The sequence below is a fragment of the Stomoxys calcitrans genome, chromosome 5 (assembly GCF_963082655.1).
Source record: "Stomoxys calcitrans chromosome 5, idStoCalc2.1, whole genome shotgun sequence".
Taxonomy (NCBI): domain Eukaryota; kingdom Metazoa; phylum Arthropoda; class Insecta; order Diptera; family Muscidae; genus Stomoxys; species Stomoxys calcitrans.
The window spans coordinates 27,800,555-27,815,880 of NC_081556.1; the positions used below are offsets into that span (position 1 = coordinate 27,800,555).

At 31.7% G+C, this 15,326-nt stretch overlaps 1 protein-coding gene, 1 long non-coding RNA gene and 9 other non-coding genes across 11 annotated transcripts; all 11 read left to right on the top strand.

The window, feature by feature from the left end:
* The first annotated feature begins 416 nt into the window (after window positions 1-416).
* On the top strand, window positions 417-5,627 carry LOC106085647 (H/ACA ribonucleoprotein complex subunit 4). Its single transcript, XM_013249971.2, has 6 exons — window positions 417-513; window positions 644-1,012; window positions 1,231-1,482; window positions 1,814-2,088; window positions 4,623-5,036; window positions 5,106-5,627. The coding sequence occupies exons 1-6, from the start codon at window positions 501-503 to the stop codon at window positions 5,322-5,324; spliced, it is 1,542 nt and encodes a 513-aa protein (XP_013105425.2). The 5' UTR covers window positions 417-500; the 3' UTR covers window positions 5,325-5,627.
* LOC131998232 (small nucleolar RNA snoR639/H1) lies at window positions 2,147-2,291 on the top strand. Its single transcript, XR_009398671.1, has one exon. It is a non-coding gene; the product is annotated as a small nucleolar RNA snoR639/H1 (small nucleolar RNA).
* On the top strand, window positions 3,443-3,586 carry LOC131998198 (small nucleolar RNA snoR639/H1). Its single transcript, XR_009398650.1, has one exon. It is a non-coding gene; the product is annotated as a small nucleolar RNA snoR639/H1 (small nucleolar RNA).
* Window positions 5,628-5,932: 305 nt separating the features above from the next.
* On the top strand, window positions 5,933-6,026 carry LOC131998201 (small nucleolar RNA Me28S-Gm1083). Its single transcript, XR_009398653.1, has one exon. It is a non-coding gene; the product is annotated as a small nucleolar RNA Me28S-Gm1083 (small nucleolar RNA).
* A 180-nt stretch (window positions 6,027-6,206) lies between these two features.
* Window positions 6,207-6,299, top strand: LOC131998204 (small nucleolar RNA Me28S-Gm1083). Its single transcript, XR_009398656.1, has one exon. It is a non-coding gene; the product is annotated as a small nucleolar RNA Me28S-Gm1083 (small nucleolar RNA).
* A 1,592-nt stretch (window positions 6,300-7,891) lies between these two features.
* LOC131998206 (small nucleolar RNA Me28S-Gm1083) lies at window positions 7,892-7,977 on the top strand. Its single transcript, XR_009398658.1, has one exon. It is a non-coding gene; the product is annotated as a small nucleolar RNA Me28S-Gm1083 (small nucleolar RNA).
* Window positions 7,930-14,834, top strand: LOC106085648 (uncharacterized). The gene is made up of 8 exons (XR_009398420.1): window positions 7,930-8,111; window positions 8,319-8,497; window positions 8,700-8,757; window positions 11,599-11,644; window positions 11,868-11,951; window positions 13,621-13,661; window positions 13,873-13,915; window positions 14,445-14,834. It is a non-coding gene; the product is annotated as an uncharacterized LOC106085648 (long non-coding RNA).
* On the top strand, window positions 8,147-8,241 carry LOC131998203 (small nucleolar RNA Me28S-Gm1083). The gene has a single exon (XR_009398655.1). It is a non-coding gene; the product is annotated as a small nucleolar RNA Me28S-Gm1083 (small nucleolar RNA).
* LOC131998200 (small nucleolar RNA Me28S-Gm1083) lies at window positions 8,533-8,626 on the top strand. Its single transcript, XR_009398652.1, has one exon. It is a non-coding gene; the product is annotated as a small nucleolar RNA Me28S-Gm1083 (small nucleolar RNA).
* Window positions 11,437-11,530, top strand: LOC131998202 (small nucleolar RNA Me28S-Gm1083). Its single transcript, XR_009398654.1, has one exon. It is a non-coding gene; the product is annotated as a small nucleolar RNA Me28S-Gm1083 (small nucleolar RNA).
* Window positions 11,705-11,790, top strand: LOC131998205 (small nucleolar RNA Me28S-Gm1083). Its single transcript, XR_009398657.1, has one exon. It is a non-coding gene; the product is annotated as a small nucleolar RNA Me28S-Gm1083 (small nucleolar RNA).
* Window positions 14,835-15,326: the final 492 nt, after the last annotated feature.

A 15,326-nucleotide genomic window follows, 5' to 3' on the forward strand; every position in this document is an offset into this window, starting at 1 on the left:
TTTCGTTGGTTGTATGTGCTATAGTCTTTAACTATAATGTACACACGCAACCAAAACTCATTGGCACTATCTGCCATTTCGCGTGAAAAAATTGTACTAAGCTGTTTTCTGTACACTACCTGGGTGAATATATCTTGCGTAATACACAAAAAAATATATTTATGAACATACTTGAAGTAAAATAACCATAAGAAACTAACTAACTATTTAATGATAATATAGTGAAATAATGATAATATAGTGAAACAATGCCATCTAGGCTGATTTTAAATCGCTGGATAATAGCTGAAAACGCCTTTCCAAAATGTCGCACATTTATCTACAATCAACAATCTGACAGATGCAGATGCCGCATTTTTTTGAAACACGTGCTTCACAATAACAACTCTGTTATTCGATTTACTTTGACACTTCTTTTTCTTTTCTAACCTCATGCCCGGAAGTTAGACGTGTTTTTGTACAATAATTTATTTTTGTGTTTTTAAATAAAAATCAGTGCAATGGCTGATATTGGTAAGTTCCAATTAAAGACGGGTAGAAGAATTTGTATAGTTTGCTTTTTTTTTAGTGAATTCAATTAAAAAAAGTCTAGAACTCCCAAAAATAATGCACCCACGCTGCTAACCACGTTTTTATTTTTCAGAGGTGAAAAAGGAAAAGAAAAAGAAGAAAATCAAGGAAGAGCCTATAGACATTGATGATGTCGGCACTTTGCAAAAATCTGGAAACTTCACTGTTAAGCCTTCAGAGAAAATAGCTTCATTGGATACGTCTCAATGGCCTCTGCTGCTAAAGAATTTCGACAAATTAAATGTGCGCACAAACCACTATACTCCTTTGCCTAGCGGATCCTCACCACTAAACCGGGACATTAAAGAGTACATGAAGTCTGGCTTTATCAATTTGGATAAGCCATCTAATCCCAGTTCACATGAAGTTGTGGCATGGATAAAGAAAATATTGAAAGTTGAAAAGACTGGACACTCGGGCACGCTAGATCCCAAAGTAACAGGTGAGTTTAGTACTTCAGGTATACATTTTATTGAAAGACTTGCAGGTCTATCCCATCACATGAGCCGACGCAAAAAGCTGGTAATATCCAAACAGCTCTCTTGGAGGTCTGCTCATATGTGTTTATATTTAGGGATAACTAAAAGTATCTCGGCAAAAAATTATTCAGAGTACAATGTTTGCTTAAGAAATGCCTAATTTATTTTTCTTCAATAATAGGCTGCTTAATTGTTTGTATTGATCGCGCTACCCGTTTAGTAAAATCACAACAAAGCGCCGGCAAAGAGTACGTGGCTATATTCAAGTTACATTCAAGCGTGGAATCGGTCGCCAAAGTACGCCAAGGTTTGGAAAAATTACGGGGAGCTCTTTTCCAACGTCCACCCCTGATTTCGGCAGTAAAACGTCAATTGCGTGTGCGTACTGTATACGATAGCAAGCTTCTGGATTACGATGAATCGCGCAATATGGGTAAGTAAAAGAAAAAATCTATTGTAATTGAAAGAGATAAAATGCATTTCACTGAAAATAATGTATTTGCCCTTCTTATTATTGGGCTTTGCTTATTTTTTCAAACAACCAAAAGATAAACATATGTAGATTATTTATAACATCTGCGAAATGCAACATTAATTTACCATATGTTATCCCAACTAGTGCGGGACAATAAATGCACAAAATTTTTATACCATTTTAAAAAAACATATTTTGTTTCTATTTTCCTTAATTTCATGGCCTCGATTGCAAAAAAATGGGGCCTATATTTAACTTACATCATGTGTATATTATTGAACATTTGAAGGTGTTTTTTGGGTTAGTTGTGAGGCTGGTTCTTATATCCGTACCATGTGTGTACATCTTGGCCTGGTACTTGGTGTTGGCGGTCAAATGTTGGAATTGCGTCGTGTACGTTCTGGCATACAGTCGGAGAGGGATGGCATGGTGACTATGCATGATGTTTTAGATGCCATGTACTTGTATGAGAACCACAAAGACGAATCCATGCTGAGACGTGTTATTAAACCATTGGAAGGACTTTTGGTGAATCACAAGAGAATCATCATGAAGGACAGTTCGGTAAGTGTGAAGCGCGTGTGCTTTTTTTGTTCGTTTCGCATTTACGTCACCTTTATGTACCCCATGATATTAAGCCGGCGATGTGAATATTATTCCCAATTCACAACGTGACTATGATTGGGAAAACTAAAACTGCTCCGATGTGTGTATGTTTTGAAGTATAATATTTTCAAACTTCATTACAAAGTAAATTTCAGAGTACAACAATCTCAAATGTTGTGTTAAAAGTAAAAATAAATGGTTATTGTTTTCAACGGGAAAGTTATATTCAAGCATTATTTCCAAAAATTTAGCATTTTTATTCGCAAAATTGTTGGTGACTTTTCTTGTCAGCAAAAAGAGACAGATAGAGAGGTAGAGTGAGAGGAAAAAAGCGAATTTTATTTACCTACATAAAGGATGATTTTTCAGCTATAATCTTTTTGGCAACACTGGTTTAAACAGCTTACGCATGTTTCGTTGTTGTTGTAGCGGTGTGTTGTACACTGAGGCGGCTGCCCTTGCCGATGAAAAACTCCATCGGGCCAATCCGGTACGTACAACCGGCTGCCATGGAGTTGGCGTTTCGTGTTTTGTTTCACTGTCAAACATCTTCAGTTTTTTCTAAGATTTAAACATAAATCGTCTTACAAACGAACAACGCTTGTAAATTATTGACTTTTATTATCGAAAAGCGTGCTCTTTTAAGAAAATTTATCGCGCGCTTCTTGTGTTCAGCGAGGAAGCTCATTTTTAGCTCAATGGGTACGTAAATAAGCAGAATTGTCTATTTTGAAGTGAAGATCAACCAGAAGCATTGCAAGAGCTACCAATGCATACAGAAAAAGTCACATTTTGTTGCTGTTTATGGGCTGATGGCATCATTGGACCGCACTTCTTCAATGATTATGTGAATCGTAACGTAGCTGTGAATGATATCCAACTTTTTTTTTTGTCCAAAATACAAGAGCTTGACTTGCAAGGCATGGGGTTTCAACAAGATGGTGTCACATGTCACACAGCATGCGTAACCATAGACTTATTGAGAGGCGAGATCGGTGAACATTTAATTTCACGTTCAGGACCAATTGGCCGCCTAGATCGTGCTTAAAGCTCATGTCTATACAGACAAGCACGCTTCGATTGACGCATTGGAGCATTTATTCGTGAGAGTATGCCATAATTGGACTAGGCGGATGGACCATTTGAGGCACAGTAACGGCCAACATTTGCATGAAATAATCTTCAAACAATTAAATATATGGACCGTACTATCGATTCAAATAAAGATTTCATGCATTTTTCTAAATTTCATGTGTTTTTTGGAAAAACTTTCCTATAGCTCTTAAAAATCACCCTTTATATATGTATATATACCCCATGATATTAAGCCGGCGATGTGAATATATTTCCCAGTTCACAGCGTGACTATGATTGGGAAAATTAAAACTGCTCTGATGTGTGTATGTTTTGAAGTGAAATTTGTCATACTTCATTACAAAGTTAATTTCAAAGTACAATAAATAAATAAATTTAAAATATGGTTCCATCCATTATAACAAAAAAAAAAATATTTTCAAAATATGGCTTTTTCCTTTTTATTTCCCTAAACAAACAATAAAACATTTTTTTCCAAAACTTTACAAACTATTAAGCCTGAGGAATAATCTTTCAAACCAATGCAAAAATCTTACGTACAAAGGGAGAAAAAATTACTCATTTAAAATTAAATAAAGTCTTTAGAAAAATTTTACTAAAATTTTGTTTTAAGGAAAAATTTCATTGAAATTTTGTCTTAGAAGAAAGTCACTGAAATCTAAAAAATTATTTAATTTTCATGGAAATTTTGTCTTTAGAGAAAATTTCATGGAAATTTTGTCTGTAGAGAAAATTTCATGGAAATTTTGTCTTTAGAGAAAATTTCATGGAAATTTTGTCTTTAGAGAAAATTTCATGGAAATTTTGTCTTTAGAGAAAATTTCATGGAAATTTTGTCTTGAGAGAAAATTTCATGGAAATTTTGTCTTTAGAGAAAATTTCATGGAAATTTTGTCTTTAGAGAAAATTTCATGGAAATTTTGTCTTTAGAGAAAATTTCATGGAAATTTTGTCTTTAGAGAAAATTTCATGGAAATTTTGTCTTTAGAGAAAATTTCATGGAAATTTTGTCTTTAGAGAAAATTTCATGGAAATTTTGTCTTTAGAGAAAATTTCATGGAAATTTTGTCTTTAGAGAAAATTTCATGGAAATTTTGTCTTTAGAGAAAATTTCATGGAAATTTTGTCTTTAGAGAAAATTTCATGGAAATTTTGTCTTTAGAGAAAATTTTATGGAAATATTGTCTTTAGAGAAAATTTCATGGAAATTTTGTCTTTAGAGAAAATTTCATGGAAATTTTGTCTTTAGAGAAAATTTTATGGATATTTTTTAAAGAATAACTCGCTTTATACATAAACATGCTATTATGTTGGAAAAACTTTAATTCTTACTAAATTCTGGCCTGTTATGTTGTTGCTAATCATTTATTTCTTCTTATATTTATTACGAATATTAGGTAAACGCTATTTGTTATGGTGCCAAAATTATGTTAACTGGTGTTTTACGCTATGAGGATGGTATTGAAATGGATCAGGAAATAGTGATTTGTACCACTAAAGGTGAAGCTATATGCTTGGCCATTGCTCAAATGACTACAGCCACAATGGCATCTTGTGATCACGGCGTGGTTGCAAAGATTAAGCGTGTGATTATGGAAAGAGACACATATCCCAGAAAGTGGGGCTTAGGGCCAAAGGCATCAGCGAAAAAGGCACTTGTTGCCGCTGGAAAACTGGACAAATATGGGCGTCCCAATGAAAATACACCCAAAGAGTGGCTTACAGGTTTTGTTGATTACAATTTGAAGAAACCTGCGGCCGCTGTAGCGCCTCAATCAACCAACGGCAGTCCTCCAGAAGAACACAAAAAGGTATGTTGTTGTGTGCCTTATTTTTACAGTTTTAATTTCTGATTATTTATTTTAAATAATTTTTTTCAGCGTAAATTAAGTACATCTAGTGATACTGCACCCGTAGAAGCTTCACAGGATACAGAGAAATCCGAGAAGAAAAAGAAGAAGAAGCATAAGGCCGACAAAGAAGCTGCAGAAGTTTCTGTGGTAGCTGAGGAAGAAGCTGCAGCAGAACCCGATGGTGTGAAAAAGGAAAAGAAAAAGAAGAAGAAGAAAGATAAGGATAGGGAGAAATCAGATGAATGAATATGATTACTTGTTTTAATCTAAGTCGTTAGAAAGCCTAGGGAGAGCATTAATTTTTTCTCAATTTTTTTCTTTCCCCAATGGGGGAATTTTGCATTTTTACAATACAAAACACACACGTCTTTTTCTATTAAAGAACAAGATGTTCCTTTTATAAATTTTCATAAGCAAGAGATCAGCTTATATTGATTATAAGGTTAAAATAGAGTCCCTTAACTATTAGCATATAAGTTTATTGGCTTTTCTGAACTCTCTTAAGAGAGAAAAAGTTCAAAAATTAGTTTTAATAAGGAAAGTCTTTTTTTTTAATACAATTATTTTTGTATACGCTTGAAAAAAGCAAATATAGTTTTTAAAAAAACTGAAAAAATTTAGTTTTTTTTTTATGCAAATCCAGAGTTTTTTGCAAGCCTCTGTTTTTCTTCTCAAACTCGATAAGGAAAGGTAAGTTAATACAAAACTATGAAATTATGATACATATATAAAAATTTAATAGCTTTTATTACATTTTCAGTTTCGTTCAATGCTGAGACTTGGGGAAAACTATGTCAAATTTAACTTTCTTTCTTGAAAGGTAATTTTAAAATTTTGAAGAACAATTTATACTTTTTATTATGATGACAATTAAATCTTTCGCCCCTAACTGAATGTTGGAAACTTCTCATGTTGAATGCGAATGATTGGTCTTACTGATTAAAAAAAAAAAGATTTTTTGCTAAATATTCCAATGAACTTGTGAATTTGTAAAACTTATAAGCTTTCTTTTTATTCTCAATTTTAGTTTTACAAGCTTCTAGACTGAAATCCTAAGTAATGGAAAATAAAGTTTTATATGGTTAAGGTAAGAAAAGCTTCCAAAGATGAGTGGACTGATAAGCACATTATTTTGTGATGACAAATTATCTTTCGCCCCTAACTGAATGTTGGAAACTTCTAATGTTGAATGCGAATTGATTGGTCTTACTGAATGTATATGCTTTTTAATATATTTTAGTATACAAATTTAAGCAAGACAAAATTAATTTATATGTATTTTAAAATTTCAGCCCAATTTAAAGGCCTGGACTTTTGCAAGGTGCATTGTCATCCAATATTTCTAAGGTAAGTACTGTAATATATTTGTTTGATTATTTTTTTAATATTTTTTACTTTTTTATTATTTTTTTTTCATAAATTTTTAAACATTTTTTATAAATTTTTAAACATTTTTTATAAATTTTTAAACATTTTTTTATAAATTTTTAAACATTTTTTTATAAATTTTTAAACATTTTTTTTATAAATTTTTAAACATTTTTTATAAATTTTTAAACATTTTTTATAAATTTTTAAACATTTTTTATAAATTTTTAAACATTTTTTATAAATTTTTAAAAATTTTTTATAAATTTTTAAACATTTTTTTATAAATTTTAAACATTTTTTATAAATTTTTAAACATTTTTTATAAATTTTTAAACATTTTTTATAAATTTTTAAACATTTTTTATAAATTTTTAAACATTTTTTATAAATTTTTAAACATTTTTTTTATAAATTTTTAAACATTTTTTTTATAAATTTTTAAACATTTTTTATAAATTTTTAAACATTTTTTATAAATTTTTAAACATTTTTTATTATTTTTTTTTATTATTTTTTTTTATTATTTTTTTTTATTATTTTTTTTTATTATTTTTTTTTATTATTTTTTTTTATTATTTTTTTTTATTATTTTTTTTTATTATTTTTTTTTATTATTTTTTTTTTTTTATTATTTTTTTTTTATTATTTTTTTTTTATTTTTTTTTTTATTATTTTTTTTATAATTTTTTTTTTATAATTTTTTTTTTATAATTTTTTTTTATTATTTTTTTTTATTATTTTTTTTTTATTATTTTTTTTTATTATTTTTTTTTTTTATTTTTTTTTATCATTTTTTTATTATTTTTTTTTATTATTTTTTTTATTATTTTTTTAATTATTTTTTAAATTAAATTTTTTTTATTATGTTATGTTTTTTTATTATTTGTTTGATTATTTTTTTAATATTTTTTACTTTTTTATTATTTTTTTTTTCATAAATTTTTAAACATTTTTTATAAATTTTTAAACATTTTTTTATAAATTTTTAAACATTTTTTATAAATTTTTAAACATTTTTTTTATAAATTTTTAAACATTTTTTTTTATAAATTTTTAAACATTTTTTATAAATTTTTAAACATTTTTTTTATAAATTTTTAAACATTTTTTTTATAAATTTTTAAACATTTTTTATAAATTTTTAAACATTTTTTATAAATTTTTAAACATTTTTTATTATTTTTTTTTATTATTTTTTTTTTATTATTTTTTTTATCATTTTTTTTTATAATATTTTTTTTTATAATATTTTTTTATTATTTTTTTTTATTATTTTTTTTTTATTTTTTTTTATCATTTTTTTATTATTTTTTTTATTATTTTTTTTTATTATTTTTTTTTATTATTTTTTTAATTATTTTTTAAATTAAATTTTTTTTATTATGTTATGTTTTTTTATTATTTTTTTTATTATTTTTTTTATTTTTTTTATTATTTTTTTTTTATTTTTTTTTTATTTTCGCCCCTAACTGAATGTTGAAAACTTCTCATGTAGAATGCGAATGATTGGTCTTACTGAAATAAAACAACTAATTATTAATAAAAAAATGTTGTACATAATTCATACATTTCCTAAAATGGCTTCTAATTTAACAAAAAAAAATAACTATAATTTCAGACCAACTCGATGGCTTGATGTTTGGACAAAGCTATGAGTTTTAGGTAATTGAAAAACTATAATAAATTTTGTTTGCAATATTTACTGTGATGACAAATTATCTTTCGCCCCTAACTGAATGTTGGAAACTTCTCATGTTGAATGCGAATTGATTGGTCTTACTGAAATAATATGCTCTATAGTATTTAAAATTAAACGTATGCCTAATAGAACAAATTTATTAATTAATTTTTTTTTTTTTGTAATTTCAGTTCAATTTTATGTAAATATTTATGGAGTCCATTGTGGTGCAGAGTTTGGTATGTTCGAATATGGCGCTGAACTTATAATTTTGAATTGGATCACTGATTGTTATGTGAGAAACCACCCCGCCATTCCTAAATGGAATGTTCTTGAAAAATTTGCATTTTTCTATAAAGAAGTTCTTGAGGTAAGCCAATAGCTTTAACGCAAACTCTTTAAAACTTTTATTGTGATGACGAATTATCTTTCGCCCCTAACTGAATGTTGGAAACTTTTCATGTTGAATGCGAATGATTGGTCTTACTGAAAAAAATAAATACTTAATTTAAAATCTAAAAATAAAATTGTGTAATCTAAAAAATTAAGAAAATCTGTATATTTAATTGCAGCACTTTGACAGGACTTGGAATTTTAATCAGAGACAATATTCGCTAAACCGATCTTAAGGTAAGTCAAAAGCCTATTATTTTGTGTCCTTATTATTAGAAGAAGGAAAAACTCAAGTTATTTCAATTATCAAAAAGTTTTGTAAATATTTGAGATCATGACCTGTTTTCGCCTCCGGTCTTAAATAGTTCAGCTGTCTTGTATGGTGTTAATCATTGTCTGTCGAGAGATGGCCTTGTTTCTAATCTGCTTGCTTAATCCAAAGTAGCATCTGTTTGCCAGACTTATTTTTTGGCTTTATTTCAAAATTGGTGTTATTCGTTTCGTTTACGGCCTTGTAGAAGAAGGTAAAGTTACTATATCGAAGTTGTGGTTCCCAACTTCCTCCAATTCTTTATTTTAAGTAAGAAGGGTGTATCAGCAAGCCTCACCCTGCAAAGTCGTATCAGTTTTGCAGGGATACCAAACTCAGACATGGCATGCAATATCTTTGAATATATAGGGCTGTAGAAAGCGGCTTTGTAATCAACGAAAAGATGTTAGGTGTTGATTTGTACTTCTCTAGTCTTCCAGGATTTGGCGCAGTGTACATTTCTGATCTATGGTGGATTTACCAGGTCTAAAGTCACACTGATAGGGCCCAATTATTTCGTTGACTTTAGACTTTAATCTTTCACACAGTACGTTCGAGAGTAGACTTATTCCACTGTAGTTAGCACATTCCGCCTTGTTTCCTTTCTTATGTAGGGGACATAGTAAGCTGAGGTTCCAATCATCGGGTATGCGTTCTTCTAGCCAGTTTGTGCAGACGAGCTTATGTATACGCCTAAGCAGTGCTCCGGACTTAAATAGTTCAGCTGGCAACCCATCGGCTCCTGGTGCCTTGTTGTTCTACGGTCGGGTCACTGCCTGGACCTCATTCTGACTAGGAGGTAAACATTCAATACCATCATCAGGGTTTGGTTCTGCGGTATCCTCTTCGCCGCCATTGTCAGATATCAGCTGCTGGGAAAAATGTTCTTTCCATATCCCCAGTTCATTATATGTACCAGTTACCACAATCCCATGGCAGCCGGTTGTACGTACCAGATTGAATCGAAGGAGTTCTTCATCGGCAAGGGCTCAGTGTATAACACACTGCTACAACAACAACAACCAGTTACCAGATTTCCTTCTTTTTGATGTTTTATTATTTGGCAGATCTTTTCGGATTTAAATTCGGAAAAGACGTTTTTCCTCCCTTCTTTCCCTCTCCCTCATTTCGTGCGTTGCCATATGGCCGTGTGAGTCCTTCGATGTTGGAATCTGGTGCTGTTAACTTCTATGTTATTTGCAGCGGTTAAGTCTCTTAGCCTCAATCTTTTATTGGAAGTTTCTTCGTGTGGGCTAAATTTTGCGAATGTTAAATAAGGCTGATGTTGAAGAATTTGTCCTTTATGCGGATTGTGGCTAGCTTCTCATCCACCAGAGTAAACCTAAAGACAAGGTGTTTCAGTCTCCGATTAACCACAAATGCGCAGCCAAATTCATTCCACATTTCATGGCAGCTATTATAAAGGGCGTCACCTCTCGGTGTTGTTGGGTCCCTTCCCAAGCCACCGCACTTCCGGTATGGCAGTTATGTCTGTCCTGTATATCTCCAAAACATACGCCAGGGTGTATTCTGCGCCCTCTCTATAAAGAGTGCAGACATTACAGGTGCAGGACCAAATCAAAACGTTTGAGGATATCGTCATTTTTAATCTTCTTCGTTTTTCAAAGTAATCTCTTCTTCTTTCCGAGTTGTTGTTGTAGCCTCATTTTCATGCGGAGGAGTCGATCCTCGTCAAGCTCCTGTGTGAGCAACTTCGTTCCTGTCTATACGACCGATCGCCGAGGGAACATGGTGACCATTGGTTATTTAAAGGCGCCAATAACTCGTCTTGTCATATCGAGCATCATAGGCTCTCAGTATTTGTGCAATAACCGGTGCTGCCCGGCGTCTTACTGAGACTCTCCGCTCGATACCGCTGATTGTCCGCGACTGCCGTTGTAGCTTCTCCGTATGGAGCATTCCACTATACGCAACCTGTGGACGCGCCCAGTAGCTCGCTCGCAGCTAAGCTTCTCGTAACAGCAATGAACATCACACAGTTTGGACCCCAATGTTCCAGCCTGTGTGGTGCCGGGAACCACATTTGCATGTGGAGGTGGTGATCCTTGTCAAGCTAGATATGTGAGCAAGCTCACTCCGATCCATAGGGCCGATCGCCGCATGAGCGTTATGGCCATTAGTTATGTTGAGACACCAATTCTGTATATGGATCATCTCACTATCCGTAACCTGTTGACGTTGCTCTCAGCTGATCTTCTCGTAATGATGGTGAACACCACACAAATCGAAACTGAGAGTTCCAACCTATGAACACTACACAAATCGGAGCTCAAAGTTCCAGCCTGTGAGGTGCTCACAATTACCTCGGGTCGGCGAGGCGTATGGACCTTTGTCTTCCAAATTAAAACTACTAAATTCCCCATGAAAATTCCACTAAAGATCAGGGGATACTTCCCTCATATTAATGAGTGCAGCCCGATTAAAGTTTAAGCTCAATGATAAGGGACCTAATGTATCCAGCATTAGTAAGGGTATAACCACCACTGAAAATTTTCCGATGTTTATGACGAAATTTGAACCCAGGAGTTCTGCGTATAGGCGGACATGTTAAGCTCTGTGCCACGGTGGCCTCGAAATTAGAAACAATTTATATGATGACATTTTATCTTTCGCCCCTAGCTGAAAATTTGGAAACATTTCATGTTGAATGCGAATGATTGGTCTTGCTGAAGAAATCATTAGTATATTATATTTCTATATACTATTTCATATGCAGAAATTAAAGTTTAACTTTTATATTATTTCAGATATGCCTTTTAAATCATTCTTCATTTTTGGTTTACAATTCTTTAGGTAAGTCAATACATACAAAAACCCGTCTAAATATATCTATTCATCTAAAAATCATTCTTTATATGATGACGAATTATCTTTCGCCCCTAACTGAAAGTTTGGAAACTTTTCATGTTGAATGCGAATGATTGGTCTTACTGATTTTTCCTATACATACATACATGGATATTTATCTTATTTCAGTGCATACATGTCGCTTATCATATTTGTTCTTACGTTTCAGGTCAAAACCAGAATGGTATTTTTGTATCCGGGACTACATATTTTGTGTTATGCTTCTGCAACGTTTTTACTTCGGCTATTAAAGGTAATAGAAAATTTTATCATTAGATTCATTGTTCTAAAACAAAATTGTATTAATATTTGTCTATCATTCTGCATATCGATGGCTTAAATAAAAAAAATCCAAGATATTTTTTTCACAATGGTGTTTATTTTGGAAGACAAACATCAGATGCACCTTGCCTCAAATTTTCAGGCGCATACAATTGCAAATAACAGAGTTATAACGATTTCTAAAAAGACCTATGTCAAGTGTTTCCCCATCTTCTGTAAAGTAACAAAAAATCGACCTAGGCACTTTTTATATTAAGCCAACGATATATAGTATTTAATTGTACACTGTGTATGTTAATCAAGAACATTCAATTGTTAACAAAGATCAATGATATAGTGGGAAAGGGTGAAGGTAGAAAAAAATGAGACCCGAAGTCTAGCCAATATGCAATTTTTTTCGCATATATCCATAAATAAGTAGCAGTGAGATCGAAGCCTTTGTTTGGGGAAAATTGGCTTGTCAAAAGTCCAATACTTTACTAAATTTCAAAATTAAAAAAAAAAAACAAGTAAAACAAGCAACACAGTTGTTGGAAGTCATAACAAACCATGCAAAATGTCAACCAAATCGGATAAGAATTGCAAAATGTTATCCAAATTGGATAACATTTGCGCCCTCTAGAAGCTCAAGAAGTCTAATCGGGAGATCGGTTTATATGACAGCTAAGTCATGTTAAGGACTGATTAAGGCCGTACTCGGCACAGTTGTTGAAAGTCATGCCAAGACAATATGTGCAAAATTTCGGCCAAATCGTACTGGTATACTGAAAACAGAACAGTTTGGAAGTCAAAAAGAGTATCTTTTTGAATATGTTTGGTCAAAAAAAGTATTTTCATTGATTAGTCGTTATTGAAAAAATTGCTTCAAGATCTTATTTTTTGTTTTTTTGGTGGTGAAGAGAACATATTGAAGATGCATTTTAAGTGAAATTTGAACAAGATATGTCAACTTAAATGGGTGCTATATGTGCTTCAAAATAGGATTTTTTTTATTAAAAAAGTGGCCCCTTTTTTACTCCACTTGTCTCCTAAACCCATGCAAATAGTTTTTGCACCTAACAATATTTAAGGTCATTTCCAATATTCTAAAAGAATTACTAAGATATCTCTATTGGTTTTTTTCTTCGAATTTTTTTAAGATTTGGCGTGCCAAAAGGCGGCCGGATTACCTAGGGACTTGAAATTTTGCACATGATCTCGTTAACCCCAATTCCATGGCAGCCGGTTGTACGTACCGGATTGATGAAGGACTTCATCGGGTCAATCGGGCTACCGCCTCAGTGTACAATACACTGCTACAACAACAACAACCCCTTTGCTCTAACCATTTCAAATTTTTCGTTCTCACACGGCATACTTTTTGCTAGTTTATTTTCGATTTTCTCCCACTGTACGTTACTAAATTTCATCAAAATCGTATAAGGGAATATACAAACTATATATACTGATTACACTATGTGAAGTGTACATACATAGCTCAAATGATGAAAAAGGGACTATGATTATGTGCCATGATCGCATAAATCCGCAACAACAACAACCCTAAAAATAGGTCCTGCTGAAAATATTTTGTTACACTTTTTTTCATTTTTTATTAGTATTTTTCTTACACATTCTCTCTTTTTCAATTATATTTACAGGATAAATTGAAACTGCGGGGCGAAATTCAATTTTGGAAAAGGTAAGAATAACTAAAAAATCTACTTTCTATATGTATGTACATATATCTTTAGTGATGAAAAAGGGACTATGATTATGTGCCATGATCACATAAAACCGCAACAACAACAACCCTAAAAATAGGTCCTGCTGAAGAAATATAAGAAGAATAAATTATTTGAATATGAATTTCTATTTCCATTCTAAAACATATACTCTTATTTAATTTTCAGATATCTTAACATGGCCTCAAATTTGATTGCCAGAACATATAAGGTGAGATAAATTTTAACTATAATCCAAAATTAAATAGTCCGGTAACAGTTTGGTGAATCAATTTTATGGGAGAATAGTTGATAGCATTTTGTTCAATTGAAATTTCAACCAACATGTTCTAACATGGATACCCACATTAAACAAAAAGTAACTGCCAACAATCTGATCATGGTCGTAGAAAGGCCTTTAAGGACTCTTAGCCACTTCCAGAACAATTTTACTCCCTCCCCAGGGCTTTTGAAACCACATCGATTGATGGACCCCCAAAAAGGGGTAATTAGGCAGCTCCTACTCCTACGAGGTCTTATTCTCAGTAAAATTGATTCTCAAACTATGTATATATTTCTCGTCTTCAAAATGTTGTAAATGATGAAAAAGGGACTATGATTATGTGCCATGATCACATAAATCCGCAACAACAACAACCCTAAAAATAGGTCCTGCTGATATTGACATTTTATTTAGTTATTTTTCTTTCTTTTTTAATGCCAGTGACTAATGAATACATTTCTATTTATTCTCATTCCAGGTAAGAGTGTCACAGTATTAGAGCGTGAAAAAGTATGACAAAATTCGCACTAAGGTCTTGTACTGACTTCGATTTTTCGACCGAACAACTCAAAACGCATTATAAAAAATGGTGACGAAGAAAATGCAAACACATTCCGTAGACGTGGTAATGAGTTCTATGAGTTAAATCAACTCTGCTTCAATGCTGTTGTCTACGTTATATTGTTGTTTGTGTTCTGGTAAAAAATGTCCGTCGGATTCGGAATATTTTAATAGGCATTTTCGCTGCGAACGAAATCAGTACTAGGCTTTACTTCCAATCTACAAAAATTGTATAACTATTCGTTCGTCCATAAAATGAAGTTTAGTGTTTCCCTCTATGAAATAAGTAATGTTAAAAAAAATTTACAAATAAATTAAAATAAAGATACATAAAATTAACGTTTTTATTTATAAATCGGTAAGTAATTGTTCCAAAATAGTTTTAAAGGATTTGGTAATGTAATATAAGTGACATTCCTCTCTGTCTAAACCGCAGGTCCTAAAAGGGGCATGCCCTTTGAAAATATGTACAAATGTTGGGTAGCCAAGTAAGGTTTTCACCTTTCATGGATGTATTAGTGATCTGCTACCCAACATATATAATTATTAATATCAACACTTAGTTTGGCGAATTTTCGGTAATCTCATTGGGTAAGGCATACACAGATTTTGTTTTTGTCACATGATCGAACTTTCATTCCCAGCAAGTTATTACTTCGTAACATACGTTTTGATAGTGTCACCCATGTTAATTCTTATAATTTATTGAAAAATGCAAGCGGGGGTTTAGGAAAAAGATTGGAATTATTTTTTCTAAAAAACCTCAGCGTCACTGACAAATTTCGAACAAAATCCTTCA